We start from the raw sequence: 23,590 nt of genomic DNA on the forward strand, positions 1-23,590 counted from the left end.
ATAACAATATGAGTTCATATAGCTCTTATTACTCGTGAAGCCATGCACTAGCACCGCTAAGGTCCTTGTAATGGGGTAAGGGATGTGCGAGGAGGTGGTACCGGTTAACAGTCAACGTAAAGTTTAATGATAAGACTCAACATAAAAAAAATCCATAAACAAACGCAGACACACATGTGGCCATGTGCATCTCTCTCTCGAACTGGTTCCTCCGGCTCGTCTGTATCCCCCATCCGGCTGATTAGCCCGATCCAGGGCCAGCCGTGTGTCGTCACGGCCCAGCCCCGCCTTCCTGTGTTAAATTCCCAGGGAACACACCTACACTGAAAAAAGTGATAACCTGCAATTGTTCCCTCAAAGATTTTGAGATGTTTTGTTTCTACTTGATCTAACCCCTTGTAACCTAATTTTTCAGGTTGATTTAGTCAGATTAATGAAAATGTTCCATCTGAAATACCTGTTTATTAAGATTTTATCACATGAAGTAAATTTATATGTTACCTCACAAAACATTTTTACAGTACAATGATAAAATGTACCTATACCTAAGTTGTTTTGAACCAGATCTCACTATAAACAGCAACCACGTTTGACAAAATATGCGACTCACCAAAGTAAGAAAATGGGCTCTTGCAAAGTGCAACATCTTATCCAATTTTTGTGTGAGCGCAAAGCACAAGTGGGTGTGGGTGAGAGTGCTTGCGCTATCTGTGGGTGTATGTGTGCAAACTGTAGGTATATTGTATCATAATGAAGTGGCACAAAGCGCAATTAGCTAATTTCCTGAGAAATACGTCATTGCGCTAAGACATTTCAAAAGCAGGTAAGTCTAAACTCAGTTCCTGCATTTGCAGTTTGGAGATTCCACCAGCAGGCAGTAATAAAGTCCATGTCCAAACTCTGAAAACATAGTGGAACATCAAATTATGTCCATGAAGATCACTGTTGTAGTCGTTTTATGAAGCAAATATTTATGAGATTTGTGTTTAACTATCTTTAGGTCATGGTTTATTTTTTTCAATTGTTATTATTATGTTTATATTTACAATTGTATTTATCATCTGAGTTATATAGGTATTTTTCTACCTGTTGTCAAAGTGATTTAGGGTGAAGTCACTGCAAAAGGCGCCGCTGGAAGTTTGAGAGAGAAAAATGTGTGGATTAGGTATGTTTTTTTGACCACTTCATTATTTTGATTATAACTTTGTTTGAAGTGTAATTTGAATTTAGATATAATTTTGGTTTAATTTTTTATTGTGTCTATAAATGAATTACATTTTTCAAAATCAAAATCGAACAGTAGAAGTGAAGTGCGTTCCAATACAATCACTGTTTATTGCCATGATTTGTGTATCAGTAGATGAAAATTATTAATAATACTTACATTCTCTACAAATTAACAGAGCGTAATTTCAAATCCTGATGAGAACCATATTTTCCATGCATAAAAAAGGAACGTTTCACAGTCATAGAAATATGCCTGACATTCAACAAACCCACTTGCGCCTAGACTTAGCGCATGCTTGCACGAAGTACCAAATCTTCCTGGCCATGGCTATACCGGTGCGCATACCGGTGCGATTAGCGCTAGCACTCTTAAAATAGGGCCCAATGTTTTCTTTTTATATCAATTTATTATTATTCCACTTCTAAACATACACTACCGTTCAAAAGTTTGGGGACACTTGCCTGAAATGTTTCTAATGATCTTAAAAACCTTTTGAGCTGAAGGCATATGCTTATATGTTTGAAATTAGTTTTGTAGACAAAAATATAATTGTATAAAATATAAATATTAATTTATTTAATTACAAAACTAAAATTTTATGTAAAAAAAAAGTTTTTGTAATGGATGACTTGGACCGAATAATTAAGAAAAGCAGCCACTAAGTGCCCAGCATATAGATGAGAACTTCTTCAATACTGTTTAAAAAGCATCCCAGGGAGATGCCTCTGAAGTTGGTTGAGAAAATGCCAAGAGTACATGTCTGCATAATCTAGGCAAAGTGTGAAGATGCTAAAATATAACATAGTTTTTTTTAGTCACAACATAATTCCCATATTTACCTTTCTATTATTCCATAGTTGTAATGACTTTACTATTATTCTAAAATGTGAAAAAAAATAAATAAATAAAGAATGAGTAATAAAAACAAATATGAAATATTGGTAACACTTCACAATAAGGTTCCATTTGTTACCTTTAGTTAACAACAGTAATTAACATTATCTAAAAATGAACAATACTTTTATAGAATTTATGGTAACACTTTACAATAAGTTTCCATTGGTTAATATATTAGGTATCATGAACTAACAATAAACAATATAATTTTTAAAGCATTTATAAATCTTTGTTATTGCTAGTTAATAAAAATGCAATTGTTTGTTGTTAGTTCACAGTGCATTAACTAATGTTAAATAAACAAATACACATTTTTATTTCAAAAATGCATTTGTCACAGTTTGTCATAAGGACTCTTATTTTGACACGGTTATTGTCTTCTATTGTTAGTTTACCCCATACTACAATTCCCATGTTGCACTGCCCTCATCACAGCCATCTTCCTCACCTGCTCCCTGTTCCCTCATCAGTCCTCTGTTTTTATATATATATATATATATATGCCCTCACTTCCATTCTCCATTGTCAGTCCTTGATCGTTGTTCCTTAAGTGTTAATGTTACCATTGCGTTCTTTGTATCGCTCCACGTTGTTTGTATTCACCTTCTTCATCATCTCCATTAAAAAGCCTGTGTGTAGATCCATCGTCTCTCATCTCTGCTTGCCGTTACAGAACTGACCCCCCCAAATGGATCTAGCAGCTGTCCGAATTCTCTTCACCCAATGGGACCAGCCATTGGAAGATCATGTCCATGAGTTCCTGGAGCTGGCATATGTGGTACATTATGATGACCGTGCTCTGATATCCTTCTTCAGAGCTGGTCTGAATGGAGCATTAAAGACACAGATGCCTCAGGCGGATCCTCACTGGACATTGTGTGAGTATGTGGATGTGGCTCTTAAACGTGGCTCACCTTTTACTGTATGAAAAGAGGATGAGGACATTAATTCACCCCCCACAGAGAATGCCCCACGGCCTTCCATGGCCCCTTCCTCCCGGCCTGCCATGGCCAACGAGCCAGCGTTGCAAGCCTTGTCCGTCCCAGAGCCAGCGTTGCCAGCTATTAGACCTGGTGTTAGTTCCTGCCCTTGTGCCCATCCCGAGTATCCTTCCTCCTCAGCTGGTTCCGTCTAGCCCCTCTACTCCACTGGTTCCTTCCAGCATGGTGGCCCTTTCTCCTCTGCTGGTTCCGTCCAGCATGATGGCTCTTCCTCCTCTGCTGGTTCCGTCGAGCACAATGGCCCTTCCTCGTCCACTGGTTCTGCCCAGGACATTAGCTGCTCCTCCTCCTCCTGATCAGCCGATTCTCCCCAAGTCACCGGCTCGACCATCGCCCCTGTGACATCAAAGCTCCACCTCCTGTCCCTGTTCCTGTTGCCGCCTCCCAGGCCTCCTGACCCAGTACCTGCCCTGTGGCCGCCTCCCAGGCCTCCTTACCCAGTCCCTGCCCTAAGGTCACCTTGGCCTCATCATTGTCCCCTAGATCCATCCTCGTCATCTGTTTTATCCTGCCCTCCTCATCCGTCTTTGTAGTAGTCGCCCTTTACAGGGAGGGTTCTGTCACAGTTTGTCACCTTTTTTTTCATAAGGACTCTGATTTTGACATGGTTATTGTCTTCTGTTGTTAGTTTTCCCCATACTACAATTCCCATGTTGCACTGCCCTCATCACAGCCATCTGCTCCTCATCTTCCTCACCTGTTACTTGTTCCCTCATCAGTCCTGTGTGTGTGTGTGTGTGTGTGTGTGTGTGTGTGTGTGTGTGTGTGTGTGTGTGTGTGTGTGTGTGTGTGTGTATATGCCCTCACTTCCATTCTCCCTTGTCAGTTCTTGATCATTGATCCTTATGTTTTAATACCATTGAGTTCTTTGTATTGCTCCACATTGTTTGTATTCACCTACATCTCCATTTAAAAATCTGTGTGTAGATCCATCATCTCACATCTCATCACTGCATCCCCGCCCCGCCCCCACCTCGGCTACTCAGACCACATCTCTGTTATGTTAATTCCAGCATACAGACCGCTCGTCAGACGCACAAAACCGCTTCAGAAGCAGGTGAAAACCTGGCCAGCAGGAGCCATCTCTGCTCTTCAGGACTGTTTTGAGTGTACTGACTGGCACATGTTCAGGGAGGCTGCAACATATGGCGATTCTACCAACTTGGAGGAATACACAGCATCAGTGACCAGCTACATCAGCAAGTGCATTGATGATGTCACTTTCTCCAAGACCATCACCACACGCTCCAACCAGAAGCCGTGGATGACTGCGGAGGTGCGCACGCTGCTGAGGTCCTGAGACTCCGCCTTCAGAGCAGGCGATAAGGCAGCCCTAAGAACAGCTAGGGCCAAACTGTCACGGGCAATCAGAGAGGCAAAGCGCGCACACGCCCAGAGAATCCACAGTCACTTCCAGGACAGCGGTGACACGCGGCGCATGTGGCAGGGCATCCAGGCCATCACCAACTACAGGACAACATCAGTTGCCTGTGACAAAGATGCCTCCCTTCCAGATGCGCTGAACGACTTCTACGCTCGGTTTGAAGTGCAGAATGACGTGATGGCAAGGAAGTCCACCCCTCCTCCCAACGACCAGGTGCTCTGTCTTACCACGGCAGATGTGAGGAAAACTCTATGTAGAGTCAACCCACGGAAGGCTGCTGGACCAGACAACATTCCTGGCAGAGTGCTCAGAGGATGTGCAGACCAGCTAGCAGATGTTCTTACCGACATCTTCAACATCTCTCTGAGCAGCGCCGTTGTTCCAACGTGCTTCAAGGCCACCATCATCATCCCCATGCCAAAGAAGTCTTCAGTGTCCTGCCTCAACGACTACCGTCCCGTCGCACTTACACCCATCATCATGAAGTGCTTCGAGAGGCTCGTCATGAGGCAGATTAAGACCCAGCTGCCCCCCTCACTAGACCCACTGCAGTTTGCGTATCGTTCAAACCGTTCAACGGACGATGCCATCACCACAACCCTCCATCTGGCCCTCACCCACCTAGACAATAAGGACTCATACGTTCGAATGCTGTTCATAGATTTCAGCTCAGCATTCAACACAATCATTCCCCAGCACCTGATTGGAAAGCTGAACCTGCTGGGCCTGGACACCTCCCTCTGCAACTGGATCCTGGACTTCCTGACTGGGAGACCTCAGTCAGTCCGGATCGGGAACAGCATCTCCACCACCACCACACTGAGCACTGGGGCCCCCAGGGCTGTGTGCTCAGTCCACTGCTGTTCACTCTGCTGACTCACGACTGTGCAGCAATGCACAGCTCAAATCACATCATCAAGTTCGCCGATGACACGACCGTGGTGGGTCTCATCAGCAAGAACAACGAGTCAGCATACAGAGAGGAGGTGCAGCGACTGACTGAACTGGTGTAGAGCCAACAACCTGTCCCTGAATGTCGACAAAACAAAAGAGATGGTTGTTGACTTTAGGAGAGCACAAGGTGAACACACTCCGCTGAACATCGACGGCTCCTCTGTGGAGATCGATCAAGAGCACCAAATTCCTTGGTGTTCACCTGGCGGAGAACCTCACCTGGTCCCTCAACACCAGCTCTATTACCAAGAAAGCCCAGCAGCGTCTCTACTTTCTTCGAAGGCTGAGGAAAGCACATCTCCCAACCCCCATCCTCACTACATTCTATAGAGGGACTATTGAGAGCATCCTGAGCAGCTGCATCACTGCCTGGTTTGGGACTTGCACCGTTTCGGACCGCAAAGCCCTGCAGAGGATAGTGAGGACAGCTGAGAAGATCATTGGGGTCTCTCTTCCCTCCATCAAAGACATTTACAAAAAACACTGTATCCATAAAGCAACCAGCATTGTGGACTGACCCCACACACCCCTCACACAAACTCTTTACCCTCCTCCCGTCTGGCAAGAGGTACCGAAGCATTCGGGCCCTCACGGCCAGACTGTGTAACAGCTTCTTCCCCAAGCCATCAGACTTCTCAATACTCAGAGACTGGTTTGACACACACGTGTCCTGAGTTGCACTTTAATAACTGTCACTTTATAACTGTCTGCTACCTCAATAACTGCTATGTGCATAGAATATTATCTCATAGTATGTTATGTTTACATTTTTAGAAACTGTCATCTTTTTGCACTACTGAGTACTGGTCGGCGCTGCACTGTCTATTGTCCTGTTCATTGTCAGTAATTTGTTGTACTGTCCTGTACTTTTTGCACATGTTTGCACGTGCACTTTATATAGGTATATAGGTATATATAGGTAGTTTATATAGGTATTTTATTTCGTTGTGTAGTCTCATGTGGTCCTATGTTGGTCCTTTGTTGTTTTTATGTAGCACCATGGTCCTGGAGGAAGGTTGTCTCATTTTGCTGTGTACTGTACTAACTGTATATGGTTGAAACGACAATAAAAACCACTTGACTTGACTTGACTTGACTTGCATAATGTAACAGTATTAGTAGTTTAAATTAACATTAACCAAGATTATAAATGCAGTATAAGTATTGTTCATAGTTCATGTTAACTAATGTTATTAACTAATGCTACCAAATGAAAACTTACTGTAAAGTGTTACCACATTAGTTAACATGAACAAGACTTTAACATTGTTTAGTAATCTGGATGAATGTTCATGTCAATATTTACTAACACGTTTTTAGAATTAAAAGCTGTATATGACATGTTAACGTTAGTTAATGCATCATGAACTATCACGATTTAACAATGAACAACTGTGTTTTTATCAATTAATATTAAACAAGATTCATAAATATATTGTTAGTTCATGATACCTAATGCATGTACTAATGATAACAGATCCTTTTTGTAAAGTGTTAGCAAAATATTCTATCAGCTAACTTACAGGGAGTGTTGCTATGGACAACAGTCATTACTCAGACATGTACATAAATGTATAACATCTACTGTATGAACATTTGTACTTTGAAACTGGTTAGAGAAATGGGGAAAATCAGTTCAGAAACATTTATATAAACATGAACCAGCAATAATTTAAAAAATGTACATCCAAAATCCACAAACATTGCTGAGAATATGAAATATCTCCCAACAGGATGTACAAATGTTGTCAGATTGATTTAGATGCAAATATGCAGCCCAGCATGAGAGGCACAGAATACCTAGACGGTGATGATAAAATGCTCAATTATAACTCAAAAGAAGTATTGGTATGAGAAATAACAAACCTGTATAAGTGCCTGCTTTGCCGCGACTCCTCTGAGCTCAGGAAAAATCTATGATGGAAAGACACATTAAAGAATCTTTAAGGTGGCTGAAAGTGTTTTTTAAGTTACTATTTGAACTCAGTCATTTATCCTCAGATAATAGTGTATATCATTTTAGTGCTATTGCTGTACAGTTGAATACTAAGGAGGTTTATACCAGTTAAACATGCAAAGCAGGGAAGTCAGCCACATGCAGTCATTTCTCTTAGTTCCAATTTGATTAATTGCAAGTCATTGATTTATGCAGCCAAATTTTGGCTTGACGTTTAGAGCTATAGATCAGACTATTTTTTAGACTAGGTTAGGCATTAAAAATAGAGAAAATGCATTTCTATCTGTAAAGCTATTTAGTATGGTAAGAGAGTTTTTTGTTTTGTTTTGGGCACTCCGAATACAAAGCAGAAGAGAAAATGACAATGGCATTACACTTAATTAAATACAAATTTACTGTATTATTTTTAATTAAGTGTCATCTTTGTTGATTCAGTGGGCTAAATGTGATCACTCTGCTTCAATAATTTGATAATCATTCATGTTAGGTAGTTCTGCTGACAATAAGAAGTTTTACGACCCAGTCTTGAGGTTTTTGAGTCTAAATGGTTTGCTCGTAAAATTGTACTGCATACATTTTATCATTGTCCTCGTCAAGGGCGCACAGTGAGGTTACATCCCAGTTCCCTGATGTTAGAAAGCGAGGAGTAACAGAGGGAGTTGAAGCCTGAAAAAAAAATAAAATTTAAAAGAGAGAGAGAGAATAAGAGAGAGACTGAAAGAAGCTTATATGAAATCATAGGGTCTATTCACAGGGAAAATCGTCTGCCAGAATTCGCAAATGACTTACAACAACAAACTAGAAAAAGGCTAGGAAATTATTGCAAATAAGTGCAACAGAAAACATATGCTTATTTATTCAAAATCAAATCTAACATTTTGTACAGATAAACATTATATATACTGATGAGCCAAAACATTATGCCTAATATGCTGTTGGCCCTCCGTGTGCTGGACTCTACAAGACCCCTGAAGGTGTCCTGTGATATCTAGCACCAAGACATTAGCAGCAGATCCTTCAAGTTGTTGGTCCAACACATCCCACATAATATCAATCGGATTGAGATCTGGGGAATTTGGAGGCCAGGGCAACACTTTGAACTTTTCATCATGTTCCTCAAACCATTCCTGAACAATGTGTGCAGTGTGGCAGGGCGCATTTTCCTGCTTAAAGAGGCCTCTGCCATCATTTAATACCATTTCCATGAATGAGTGTACCTGGTCTGCAATGATGTTTAGGGGGGTGGCACGTGTCAAATTGACATCCACATGAATGGCCGGACCCAGGGTTTCCCAGCAGAGCAAGAGTATCACACTCCCTCCACTGGCTTGTCATCTTCCCACAATAACATCCTGTGCCATCCCTTCCCCAGGTAAACAGCGCACACATACACGGCCGTCCAATGAATGTAAAAAAAAAATGGGAATCATTGGACCAGGTGACCTTCTTCCACTGCTCATGTCTTTACTCCGGTGCATTTCTCCTGCATTCAACACGTTGACTACAAGACCTAATTGTTCACTTACCATCTTTTCTACCCAGACCTTGACATGTGGCCTTGTTAGGAGATGATCTATGTCATTCGCCTCACCTGTGAGTGGTCATAATGTTTTGGCACTTCAGTGTATATTGCCTATTGTAAGATTTTACAATACACTACTGGAGTTTCAAATTACCCTCTTAAAAAAAGATACCAACTTTTTTAGTCACACATACTTTAGGTAGGCTACTTTGGATTTCTAAACACGAAGATTAAGAATGCATCTAAATATACTGTGCATAGTGTGAGTTTGAAAAATCGTTACTTCCACAGACCTGAGCATGGAGGCTGGCAATGTGGAGGAACTCCCCACGGGCTCCTTGCTTGGCAGGCAAGACAAGGTAAAACAGGGAGCCATCTGCCGTGAACAACGGCTCATCCTGTAGGACAAGTCACCATCAATACACTTTCCCACAACAGATCAATGACACAACACCTTTTTTATGCAATTCATTTCTGTCCAAGGTGCATGCAGTGTTTAGAAACAGTAATACGGTGCTAGTGAATTGATTAAACACCTCTCTGGAGAGCAAGAGAGAGAGACAGGGAGGCTGAACTTACCTGCCGTTGATTGTTGTGCCAAAAGTCCATTGTCATTTGGTGCTTCTGAAGATTAAAGACATTTAAAAAAAGATTAGACATGTCATATATAATAAGTAAAATATATTTTGTTCTCTTTGCCTGCCAGGGAGAGGTGTACATCATAACAAAATCACTACCTAACTCAGAGTTTCAGTCGATCCATCATTCTCACTGACATCACATTAAGGATGTGCCCATTTAATTTTTTATCTGTGGTATAGTTGTTCTGTCTCACTGCTGTCTGGAGTGCCTACTGTTCCATATTCATTCCATTAGGCAAATCTAATTAAACTGTATTTCAGCAATAAGGAACAAGGGGTTGTGCTGTATTATAAAAAACAGTCACAGCTAAGGGGCATTGGTAGGGAGTGCCTGCAACTCCTTGAGTTGAGATTATATTCACAATTTAATGTTATGTGCCTTATTACTTTAACTACATACAGTACCGTAATTTCCGGACTATTGAGCGCACCTGAATATAAGCCGCACCCACTGATTTTTAAATAAAATATTATTTTGAACATAAATAAGCCGCACCTGTCTATAAGCCGCAGGTGCCTACCGGTACATTGAAACAAATGAACTTTACTCAGGCTTTAACGAAACACGGTGTGGCAGCAGGGGCGTGGTCAAGCGCCCGTCCGGAGAGAAAAGCGGTAAGGGCGCTTACACCTGAGCTAAATTATGTCTAACACCGGTGTCTAATTTCAGTAAGCATGGGGAGAGCGGCATAAAAAGGCAGCAGCCACAGAGCTGAGAGAGTGACACACGTCAGTCTAGTGTTGGCGCATAGAAGAATTGAGAAACTTTATAAAATTGATTGTAAACATTGCTGTGGCCATTAAAAGCCTTACCTGGAACGTCAAGTGCCCTGCTGAAAACTGTCACACTGGTGCCCGTGTGACAGTTTTCCCAAGAAGGACACGTGAAGCAGGGCACTTGAAATTAGACACAGGTGTTAGACATAATTTAGCGCAGGTGTAAGCGCCCTTACAGCTTTTCTCTCCCGGACGGGCGCTTGACCACGCCCCCGCTGCCACACACGGCTTGTAATAAAACATTTGCAGTAAATAGTAGCCTACCAAGTCATTGGTCACTATCTTCCTCGTCCTGTGCACTGAAACCACTGAAGTCATCTCCTTCGGTGTCGGAGTTGAATAGCCTCAGAATAGCCTCAGATTTAGTTGTCTTTTTGCACGGAGTCAATTCCTCACGCTGCTGTTTCCAACGTCTTATCATCGACTCATTAAGACCAAGCTCCCGTGCAGCAGCTCTATTTCCTTTTCAACAGCCAGATCAATCGCCTTCAACTTGAAAGCAGCATCATATGCGTTTCTCCATGTCTTTGCCATGGTGAGGGTGACAAAATGACTACTGTAGGCCTAATCAGAATGATGGGAAGTTTGAGCGCGCTCGATTTAATCTAAACTGTAAACAAAAAAAGTTGTTTTGACCTTAACCCTTCGGCAATTTCATTGGTCTAATGAAAGCTTCACGCCGCCAAAAAACTGAGCACGTCACAGAATGTTTTTTTTTTTTTTATAAAATTTGAAAGCGGGAAAAATCCATATATTAGCCGCGTCATTGTATAAGCCGCGAGGTTCAAGGCGTGGGAAAAAAGTTGCGGCTTATAGTCCGGAAATTACGGTAATATAAAATATCAAGGACAGATTTTGAAGTTCATTGTACTAGGAAAACATGCTGTAAGTTTCTGACATCAGAAAATGGTCATGAAAAACTAAATTATCATTGGTTTTAGCTAAGAAAACAAAAAAAACTTCTAGCAGGTATGTGAATGCAGAGGCTTCTAGCAATGCAAGCTCGATTTTGTGCATTGTTGCGTTCTAAAATGTGCCAGACATCGATTCAAAACACAACGCAAGTACGTTCTGCATTCTCAACAATGCCGCTATAGTGCACATTAGTGTGAGCAGTCGAGAAGGGTTTGTCTGCATCCTGCAAGACTACTACAAAGCATGCCCACTACAAGTTACACCCCCTTCAAATAACTGGTGAAATGCTGAGGTCTTGCAACATTTGGATGTCACATTCATACACGGATTGTTGCGTTTATTTGGAGTCCTGCAGCGACCCTACAACTACACCTATTATTTTCCCTAAACCTAACCATAGCCACAAAGATAAAAACAGATTTTTATTTAACCATTTATATATTTGGTTTAATAATTGTAGGCGAACCTGAAAGTCTAATTCGCCATGGGTTCCCTCTGGATTTTCCTTCGTGTTTTTTTTTTTATGGGGATTTTGAACTTATATGTAAAATAAGGTCTGTGGTAAACATTACTTGACGATAAGTGGACGTTTTGTTCTACAGCATAAATTACACACAGTCATACATCAAATGTGAATTTTGATGCCACCTACTTATGTTGTAGAACAAAACATCCACATATCGTCAAATAATGTTTACCTTAGACAGACCTTATTTTTCTAATAAGTTTAAAAATCCTATTATCAAAACCCATTGGAAAATCCTGAGGGAACCCATGGTGAACAAGCTGAACAGCTCAATTGCATAGTAGTTTAAATGTTCTTTCAGCAAATAGAATCGCTTTGTGATCCAAGGGGGGCGTTACTGGGAGTGGGCGTGTCATTGGTGTTCCTTGTCATCTTGCAGGACGCAGACGGATACACCTGGAATTGTCTGCCTCGGTGAATTTTCTCATTCGAGTCAATAAATGGAATGGTGGAGCAACAGTTTGAAGAGCATATTTGCTGAGCACGTTATTTAAAGTCATTATATTTATAGCAAGTTACCTGAATAATAACACATCCTGTTTGATGGTACAGACTTTTGAAGGAAACTCTATTGCCCCCTTGAGTACTGAGGTTTGTTACCACCACAGTGACACAATATTACATGTTGCCAATGCATTGACCAAACACTTACATTTGCGCACTCGCACTTGGGCTCAGGGAAACAAAATAAAATTATACAAATGTGACCCCTATTAAGTATTTTATTAAGCAAACTCATTAGGAGCAACCTTCCGCAAGAAGATATATTCCCTGACATGTATAAAGTTGGCCACTATATGTCCTGCGCAGAGATATACACAGTAGCGAGGTGACATGTTCTGCTTTATAACAGTTACTGTGTTTTGCATTTTAATGCTGTATTGACTCAGTGAGATGAGAAGCAAAGTGCAGTGGTGTGGACATGTAGTCAGAAGCTATGGGCATCTGTGGTAAAGAAAGTGATGAGACTAGACTCGGCAGCCAACAATTAAGAGGTCAACCAAAGAAACTGTGGATGGATACCATCAGAGAAGATATGCATGCCATCGAAATATGCTCGGAAGATACACTGGATTGGAAAAAGTGGCGAGCTGCATGCAAAATAAATGACACTGCACCATGACCTGATCATTTTTAAAATGTGTTTAGTGATGTGGAATCACCTATAATTGATAAATATATTCTTTCATTTTGTATGATTCATCTAATTCTACTTAGAATGGTAACTATAAGGCTTAACTTGATAAAATACAATGATCTGTAAGACCAATATGATTTTGTAACCAGGGATTTTCATGTTTTGTTACCTACACGTATAACAGCCATGAAAAAATGTCATGTTTAGTATGTAAGCTTTCGCTGGTGTATGAAGAGAAAGCTGATGACAAAGAATATCACGTCTCTTGTACAATTCTCAAGATATAAAAGCTCATGACTAAATATGCACTATTTTTAAGCAGTACATTTTTAAGAGTCTGAAACAAAGGACCATATCTCAACTGTCGGAAAAGAGCCCAGCTGACCATGTGACTGAATATAATCAATATATAATGCTGAAATAATTACACATAGTTATCTTTAAATATTAAAAAATATATATATATATATATATATATAGAGTTAATCATTGATAAGACAATACAAAAAGCAGCTTGAGAATACAATGTATTGTTTATTACCATATTATTGAACATAAGTCAATCATTGGCATACAGTTCACAGCAATCCATTTAGCAAGTGAATTTGTCAATCAGTTTGAGATTTATTATGAGGGCTTGTTTAAGGACCGGTCAATTTCAACAAGCATCAGACATGCTTGTGTAGTATCTCGGGTGCGTTGCGTCATAAACATAACATTTTTAGTCACTGGGTCAAGTTAAATATAGTTTAATACATAGAAAACATATTGAGATCCCTTATTTCGAATTTGCGCTCCATCAAATGTTTTGAATGCAAGAATGTAACGAATGTTTGATTTGTGCCGTTTGGTTGTTTTCTTCACTGTATAAACTGCGCGTTGCCACACAGCTGAAATTTCAATTACTGCCCTCTGGAGTAAACAGGTGGTACTACAAGCTTGCATTTCTCAGGAATCTTCCTTATTACAATCCGGGGGCATTGCGATTGATTGCATACATTTTTTTAACGCGTTATTTTTAATACAATTAATCGTACTTAATTAACGTGTTAAACCGACAGCCCTAATTTAACATCGACAAAACCAAACTTTCGACCAAGAACCAAGCCACACAAAGAACACAAGTAAACACCATAAAGACACGCAAGTACATCTCCAATACTGTGCTCAAAGTGCTGGTGTATTAATTAAATAATTTGGGTAATCCGATTGCAAATCGATGTAGACTCCATAAAGTTAATTTTCACTGTACTGATCCTTTATTTCACATTCTGCCACTCTTTTCACCAACCTGTCTTATGTATATATGTGTTAGATTAGATTTATGTTTAGAATAGTAATAAAGTTTGTCTGTGTTCAAAGATGAATGACTGTGGTATATTTTGATAAATAATCTCATCCCTGTTTCTACAAGTGTAACGAGGGCTCAGGCAAGTTGGGATCCATCTGCGGTTGTTTATTTATAAGCAAAACACAAGTCGTACAGGCAAAGTCGTGGGCAGGCAAACAGAGAATATAGCAGGCAGGCAATAGAGTAACTAGAACAGGCAGAGATCTGGGCAGGCAGCAAACAAACGTAGTACGGAACAGGCAAGAGGTAAACAAGGCAGGCAGCAAACTAACAGGGTCTAAGTAACAGGCTGGAACGGTACACAGAATAACTAGTAAGGGAGTCAGAGAATAACTTGCTTGGTAATGTCGCCGGGGCAAACAAGACTTCGCAAAGAAGGACTAAACAGGCACAGTTAAATAGGGTAGGGTAACACAAAACAGCTGGGGATTAATCAGACCTAGATATGCGGGCATAAGGGAAATGTAGTTTAAGTGATCAGAATTCGGGTGAAAGCGATCTCTGACGACTGAGGGAGGAGGCGCCTTCACCAGCGTTCGTGACAACAAGATTTCGCTTCAAAGTTTTACCTAAATACGTGTGATTTTATTTTCAATTAATCATGAGAATAATGTCACTCCAATAAGTGAATTAATCATAATTCACTTATTAAAGCTAATTCCTTACAGTAGAAACTGTGAGCTGATACAACTAGACATTGTATTACGATTTCTTTAATAGATTCCAATAGAAAATCTATATTTCTATTAGAATCTATTAAAACAAATAATCTAGTTATTTGTTATTTATCTAATTTATAATGGTTGTCGAACACCACTAATTCCATTATACACTTCATTACTAAATAAGGTACAATAAGCAGTTTAATTTAGGTCATAGCTCACATATTTCAAGACCCTAAATTCCCTTCTAAATTTAGCATACCAAATATCCTTACATATAATGGTGTAGAATGCGTGCAAAATACCCTACATAACTGATCCCGTCCACATCTCTAAATTATATATGTAAAACCCTACAACTGTCTGTCAGATGTAGACACTCCTATGCATTCAATCACTCACGCACACACAAATAGTGACCTTTAGAAGTTCAATTTAGAAGAATTGAAATTCAGGCTAAAAACTTAGGCTGAGTGACACTTTCACACCTCCAAAAGAAAATTGGCCTGAGCTGGCAGAGGAAAGAGATTCTCATTGTTTTCTGAGCAGAATATTGAATGAGAGCTAAATGGATAGACACTATACAGATAAAGATACACAGCGAGCTACAGCGGATGAGCAGATGACCTCTCACCTCTGAGCAGGCTCCTGTTGTGGCTTCACACACACACACCACAGACTGATTCTGGACCCGGTTCAACCAACGCACAGCTAGACGCGTACTGCTGATCCAACTCATCATAGAGATATAACTATCTCTGCAGAAAGAGAGAGAAACTGCATTCAGAAAGTAATCACCCACTGATTGATCATTTTTTATTCAACTGTGTTGCAAATTAAAGTTTAAATGGGATTTAATCCACTCTCATAGAAGTCATTTTCTATAATGTTCAAATAAAGTATTCAGATCTATTCAGAATAGTGCTGTCAGTCGATTAACTTTCTTTAATCACGATTAATCACATAATTTTTTTCATAGTTAATCACGATTAATTGCAGATTTCGAAAGTGCTGAAATTTCATGAAATGTCAAAATGCATTTATATCCTTTTGAGGAAAGAAAACAAAACAATATGCAACAATAAACTGTAATGCTTTATTAACATTTTCCAAACAAAGCCTTCCACAGTATAAAAATAAAAATGCACTAAAATAGCACCAATTCAAATAACATTAAATGTTTCCCAAAGTATAAGGGGGAGGTTTACTAAATGAAAGAACTAATCTCCCCATAGATTGCGTTTTCATTGTTATGTGCATTAAATCTCTTAAAGACTGTTGCTATCCACTTTGCTATAGCAATCCTGTAGTCAAATTAATGATTCCCATCAGGGCATCAATGCAATTGTCAAGCGTTGCTCTGAACTCCACATGAAAATCGCTGCAGTCATCTTGTTCTGCTTTAAGCGCTGACACTGTCCATGTAATAATACATCATCCAAATTGTCTTTTTGGTGATAGTTAAGACTTGACATGTTTCTGTGTTAATTGAGTTACACTCAGCAAACCACACAGCAAAAACAATGAAGAATGGCTTAAATATTAAAGGTTAGTATTCTGGACTTGAATGCAATTGGAATTCTGCCATAAGACCTTAAAATTGCTGTCCACTGGTATTCTCCATCTAAACTGGTAGAGTTGCAGTATATTTGCACTGAAGAATGGGCAATAATCCACAATATAATAGTGAACGGCTCACACGGACAAACCCAATAAACCTCATGACTGCATTTTCTCCAAAAATACTTTGGGGGAAAGGGACTACATGAAAAAATAACACTCTAAATACCATGAAAGTGAGTACTTTAGTAAAAAAAAATACTTTACAGTATCACAGCATAAAATCAAACAGCTCTTTAAACATTTGTTCATATTTTTAAAAAGGATAGTAAAAATGTACACCTTTATATGCACAACTTGTACAATGCATTTGTTGGCATGTGATTGCACACAATTGTGAATGAAAGATAAACTTCACCTGTTCTGAGAGTCGGGTGGAATCATCTCTAATGTGTGTGCTGGACCATATAAATTCACCACAAACAGACTGGCTGATGGGATTATGGAACCTGCCTGTACAAAGTAAATACCTATAACATCAACTAATCTGTATGTAGTCCACATTTGTGCATTTTTTTATTTATCAAAAACATCAAAATCAAAAATTCTTTAAAGTAGCACCTTCGTCATTTAAAGGGACTGTTCAACCAAAAATTATTTGTAAAAAGATTTTCTTTACTTTGTGATATATATATATATATATATATATATATATATATATATATATATATATATATATACACTCACCTAAAGGATTATTAGGAACACCTGTTCAATTTCTCATTAATGCAATTATCTAATCAACCAATCACATGGCAGTTGCTTCAATGCATTTAGGGGTGTGGTCCTGGTCAAGACAATCTCCTGAACTCCAAACTGAATGTCAGAATGGGAAAGAAAGGTGATTTAAGCAATTTTGAGCGTGGCATGGTTGTTGGTGCCAGACGGGCCGGTCTGAGTATTTCACAATCTGCTCAGTTACTGGGATTTTCACACACAACCATTTCTAGGGTTTACAAAGAATGGTGTGAAAAGGGAAAAACATCCAGTATGCGGCAGTCCTGTGGGCGAAAATGCCTTGTTGATGCTAGAGGTCAGAGGAGAATGGGCCTACTGATTCAAGCTGATAGAAAAGAAACTTTGCCTGAAATAACCACTCGTTACAACTGAGGTATGCAGCAAAGCATTTGTGAAGCCACAACACGCACAACCTTGAGGCGGATGGGCTACAACAGCAGAAGACCCCACCGGGTATCACTCATCTCCACTACAAATAGGAAAAAGAGGCTACAATTTGCAAGAGCTCACCAAAATTGGACCGTTGAAGACTGGAGAAATGTTGCCTGGTCTAATGAGTCTCGATTTCTGTTGAGACATTCAGATGGTAGAGTCAGAATTTGGCATAAACAGAATGAGAACATGGATCCATCATGCCTTGTTACCACTGTGCAGGCTGGTGGTGGTGGTGTAATGGTGTGGGGGATGTTTTCTTGGCACACTTTAGGCCCCTTAGTGCCAATTGGGCATCGTTTAAATGCCACGGCCTACCTGAGCATTGTTTCTGACCATGTCCATCCCTTTATGGCCACCATGTACCCATCCTCTGATGGCTACTTCCAGCAGGATAATGCACCATGTCACAAAGCTCGAATCATTTCAAATTGGTTTCTTGAACATGACAATGAGTTCACTGTACTAAAATGGCCCCCACAGTCACCAGATCTCAACCCAATAGAGCATCTTTGGGATGTGGTGGAACGGGAGCTTCGTGCCCTGGATGTGCATCCCACAAATCTCCATCAACTGCAAGATGCTATCCTATCAATATGGGCCAACATTTCTAAAGAATGCTTTCAGCACCTTGTTGAATCAATGCCACGTAGAATTAAGGCAGTTCTGAAGGCGAAAGGGGGTCAAACACAGTATTAGTATGGTGTTCCTAATAATCCTTTAGGTGAGTGTATATTAAAGAACCTTGATTCAAACGACAGACATGGCGACCATAGCTGTTAAGTTCCAAAAATGAAAATAAATAAATAAAAAGTCTTCTAAAGATATAAGATAGCTTTGTGTGAGATTTTTTTCCAAGTCATTATTGACAAAAAATGTTCTTTAGTTTTATTGAGCCCTTTTTGTCTATTTTTGGAGCTTAACAGAAATGGCCTCTATGAACATGAATATTATTTCAAAATGTCAAATTTTGTTTTCCACGCTTATCCAAAGCGATACAGGTTTGAAACAATATGAGGGTGAGAATTTTTCTACAGAATTTTTATTTTTAGGTGAATGTTTCCCTTGAATACATTATGTGTGGTATCCAATTCATATTAAGGTTATTTTGACTTTCGAAAACAATTAAGTGTTGTGCATGTCTACTGTTACCTTTGGGTAAGGGTAGAGGACATTAGAAGGATAAATCCCACTCAGGAAGTGAGGTATCTCCATAAAAGGCGTGGCTGAGTTGTTAATGGATAGATATGCCAGACGGGCACCATCTTTAGCCCACCACAAAGCAGGATATTTCAGAAGAATCTCCTCTACAATATCACAATTTTAAAAAGATAAAGGACAAAAATGAAATTTTTATGAGGCTAATTAATCTATACAGAGGGCACTGTGGACCAGCGGCGATTACCATAACTCTAATTTACCCATCTCATCATGTATTTATGAGGCCAAACGAGATTATAATCACTTCATAACTACTTCCATGTCTTCAAGGGCTTGTCAAAATTGTCTCAAAGCAACACAGAAAATGAAGGTCATCACAGTGTCATTACAGTGATGGATTGCTATCAGATTATTAAAGGGGGTGACATAACTAAGATCACTTACCCTCATAGGTCCAATCAGACAGCCCATTAACCACGAATCCGATTCTGCCTGTGGTGGTCAAACGCATCGCCTTCTTGGACACATCAGACTTGTAGAAGATGTCATTCTCAAATACATAGACCTGGAGACACAAAAACAGCATTAATATGGATAGATGAAGCTACAATCCAAGATGCTTACAGGGATATTCAAAAATGATGTGGGCTGGCTGGATATTAACAGGTTAGTTCACCCAATAATCAACATTATGTCATCATTTACTCACCCTCTTGATGCTCCATAACCATTTGACTTTCTTTCCTTTGAGGAACACAAAATATGATATTTTGCAGATTCTCTTGGCTACTCTATTTCATATACTGAAAGTGAATAGGGACTGGGAATGTCAAGCTCCACAAATGGCATAAAAGTACCATACAACCTGATACCAGGTTGGACGTCACTAAAGTCAAACATTCTAGCATGTTTCATGACCGATCGTCATTGTCATTAAACCTGGTGCAAGCGCAAATGAGATTTGAGAGCTACAGCAAAGGGGAACATTTTTAGGTAATAATCTGTTACTCAAGAAAAGCTATTGTGTGACATCAGAAAACTTGGAATATAGTTCACACATCTTAAGGGCTTCTTTTAATGTGCTTTTTTACATTTTTGGAGCTTGAAAGCTCCAGTACCCATTCACTTTTAATATTAAAGAGCAGCCGAGACATTCTGCAAAATATCTTCTCTTGTTTTCCACAGAAGAAAGGAACAAATATGGGTTTAGAACAACATCAACGTGTGTAAATGGTGACAGAATTTTTCGCTAATGGGTGAACTATTACTTTAACTCATCTGCACATCTGCACTAAAACTTACGATTGGTCTTAACAAGACAATCAAGAAAAGTCAATAAAATAAAATACAAATTAAATTAAATGCCACATCCACACTAATATGTTTTCGTTTGAAATCTCCATTTTCAGTTTTCACCTTTAACGTCATCGTAAACGTCATAAAATAATGCACTTTCAAACTAAAATGTATTAAAGTGGATGTGGCCTAAATTAAGAACATAACAGTACCTACATGCATCACTGTATCTGTGTAATTAATACTTCTGCAATCTGGCAATGTTTACTAGCTATAATACAGTTTGAGACAAAGATGAATGGAGTGTGCATACTTACCAGTTGGCTCCCTTGAGGCCCCCATGCTGCATACTGAAGTACAGACGTTTCCTCCTCTGATGGGGTGAGGTCCATAATGTCCCTTAATTATGCACACACAAATATTGAGCTATTCTTGCATAGAAATCTGAAGCACTGAGTGGAACAAATTTATCAGGTTTTCTAGGTCATTTTTAGAGTGCTTGGAAGGGCTCATAAAATCAGCATGATGCAAATGCAAATTCATACAAAATAAAAAAGTAAAATACACAAAGAGACAAGGCCAGGGGTCTGGTCATGCAATGGAACCTAAGTTAATGTAGATGATTGGGGAACTCTGCAAAAACAAGCAAATGGGCTTCAAGACATTCTTTTACGTTTTACTGGTGTTTCATAACCACAGGCAAAATATTGGCAAACATAAATCCCGGTAAATTTCAGGTTAGTGAAAAGTGATTTAGTCAACTGGACCCCTGCCAACTTTAGGATAAATAGTACCTTTCTAAACTTCTAAACAATCAATGCCTGATGGATAACTTTGGATTAAGGCAAAAACAGAGAGGGAACTCTGGACTGTTGGTTGGTTGTGCACATGCCTAGAACAGGCCATGCAGAGAGGGATCTCTGTCTCTACCTACCCACTGTTCACAGTGTAGATTGCAAAGGATGCAGTGAAGGACTGTGAGAATACCTGGAAAGGGGAAGAGGACATGGTAGATCCCTAAATTGCACAGACACATATATTTTCCGAATAGCATGCTACTCACCCCACTTTATATATTCCTTCAGTGTACAGTACAAAAACTGTGCACATCATGTACATATTCTGTATGCATGTATGCACCCAAATGACTGACTTTATTTGCCAAAATGTGCAGGACAAGATTCAATGCAATGCATTAAAATTTCCTTTCCAGTGTGATGAAAGGACCAGAAGAAACAGACAGGATTTTTATGATCTTTTTAACATTTACACAAGACTTTGAGAAATTGTCTTGTTTTTCACCAGTTTTGACTGGAGCATTTTCAAAACATGCGCACAATTATGTGCACATAGAAAAAGTCACAAGAACAGCAATAAAGGTGTTTACATTCAAAGCACTATTTGTACTTTGGTAGAGGGATACTGCAGCAATGGTTGACTTTTGTATGACAAATAGCCTATTCTATTCCTCACTTTGAACAAAAGTGGCTGCTAAATGATTAAATGCAAATGTAAAGTTAAAATTGCAATAATGGACTGATCAAGTTTTGCTTAAAATTATCTTAATCCAATTAAACAATACGGTTTACACCAATAAATGGCATTTACATGACCTCATACAATGTTTCGTTTTTAAGCATAACTGGTGTTAGATTGTGTATTAAAAACCTATCATATATACAGAAAACTGGATTAAAAATAGCCACTGTTCACTGAGTTAAACATGCAACATCAACACATGTACACTACTATTTTAAACATTTATCATTACATACTGCATACTATTTCACATAATAGTTTTCTTAAATAGTAGCCTGCATCAATATAAACTGTATAGTCTGCAGTAAGCAGTACACTAAATTTAATTGAGCCAATTAAATTGGATCTGTTCAAATAACCAATCTAGAAACAAACATATTACCGTATAATACATATCTTTTTGTACTGTTTAACAAGTATGGTGCTGCTGAGAGTTTTCAGACCCCAATGATTCCCCAATCAGTCATTAAACTAATGATCCCTCTTGTATTTGCTTCATGAGAAAAGCAATACACACTGTTTTTTCATACCCAACTTCGACCTAACCATTAACTCCACTCTTCTCCACATTGCTAACTTCCAACAAAAATTTAACTTCACAGAAACTTGTTTCATTTTGAGTAGAAATACATTAAAATAACACAACATTTATAAATCCTCTGCCTGGTTTCAGCAATATATTGAGGCAACAAATATTATTCACATAGTCCCAGCGGAATTGGATTAAGTGAACATAGATGGATTGCACACAATGAAATTAACTTGAGTCCAAATGCGAAATAATAGTGTACTGAGCAAGCAGTAGAAATCTCATTGAGTGAACACCATCCGTTAGAAGTCTGAATCAATTTAACATTTCATATCAATGTGATCATATCACTTTTTAATGACTGTGTTGAATATCACATATAATAATGTTCTAATCTCAAACATACATGTATAAAGTTGATTTCAAATGTATTGGGTAAGTATTTTCAAAAGAGCTGCTTTCCCTTTTTTTCAGTGTAGAATTCAAGCCTGTTCAAGTGTCATTAAAGCAAAAGGGACACATACCAAACAAGATATTCCGAAATGTATACACATTTTTCAGCCTTTCACTAGTTGACTTTTGCTCCCCACTGTATGTCGCAATCAAAGTAAGAAAGGATATCGGTCTCTAAATGACTCTTGAGAGGACAGTACATCTCATGGATAGGATCATATGACAGAATTCTAGTGGCTCATGGACATCTCAATCAGCATGATCATTAGAGTCAATATCCTTCTTGAGACAGATGATCCTCCAGTTTAAATCACACTCCACTGAATTTCATGTAAAAAGGGACTTCAATCAATATATATATATATATATATATATATATATATATATATATATATATATATATATATACGCCCTTAAGGTCTCTAAAGACTACTGTACGTTTTTTGTCTGCATGCAGAACAGTACGTTACAATGCATTTGGACATATGAAGATATATTACCTTAGAATTGATCAGTTAGGCTTGTAATGATTTCTGTAAAATTAGACCCATCCATTGGTACTTTCTCTGCATCTGTACAGGATGCAGTGTGGCGACAAGCTTTGAGCGGGATTCGCTTCCCAAAAGCCTAATAGGATTGAATGTCATGCCTTGCACTGCATACTAAAAACAGAACAGCAGAATTTCGTACTTTCTCTCACAGTTTAACTGTGTGTTTTTTTCCAATGTTAAAATACTTTCTCTTATCCCAGTTTAATGTGCAGAGTCAAATACAGTATAGGTAACCTTTTAGAGGTTGACTTCCCCTAAAGTGTAAACTCTGTGGTAAAATCAAAACAGAAATTTGTTTAAGCATCCTGACCAGCCTGA

General features: G+C 39.0%; 1 protein-coding gene across 2 annotated transcripts in view; it reads right to left on the reverse strand.

The window, feature by feature from the left end:
- The window catches only part of LOC127619136 (inactive dipeptidyl peptidase 10-like), a 73,856-nt gene that overhangs the window by 17,051 nt on the left and 33,215 nt on the right, over positions 1-23,590 (reverse strand). For both annotated transcript variants that reach the window (XM_052091909.1, XM_052091910.1), the window contains exons 6-15: positions 21,135-21,187; positions 20,518-20,599; positions 19,349-19,469; positions 18,896-19,050; positions 16,932-17,026; positions 15,588-15,711; positions 9,523-9,567; positions 9,237-9,341; positions 7,996-8,087; positions 7,331-7,378 (exon numbers count right to left, since the gene is read on the reverse strand). In XM_052091909.1, the coding sequence (XP_051947869.1) occupies positions 7,331-7,378; positions 7,996-8,087; positions 9,237-9,341; positions 9,523-9,567; positions 15,588-15,711; positions 16,932-17,026; positions 18,896-19,050; positions 19,349-19,469; positions 20,518-20,599; positions 21,135-21,187 (920 nt within the window). The remainder of the gene's footprint in view (positions 1-7,330; positions 7,379-7,995; positions 8,088-9,236; positions 9,342-9,522; positions 9,568-15,587; positions 15,712-16,931; positions 17,027-18,895; positions 19,051-19,348; positions 19,470-20,517; positions 20,600-21,134; positions 21,188-23,590) is intronic.

This window comes from Xyrauchen texanus, chromosome 25 (assembly GCF_025860055.1).
Source record: "Xyrauchen texanus isolate HMW12.3.18 chromosome 25, RBS_HiC_50CHRs, whole genome shotgun sequence".
NCBI classification, from domain to species: domain Eukaryota; kingdom Metazoa; phylum Chordata; class Actinopteri; order Cypriniformes; family Catostomidae; genus Xyrauchen; species Xyrauchen texanus.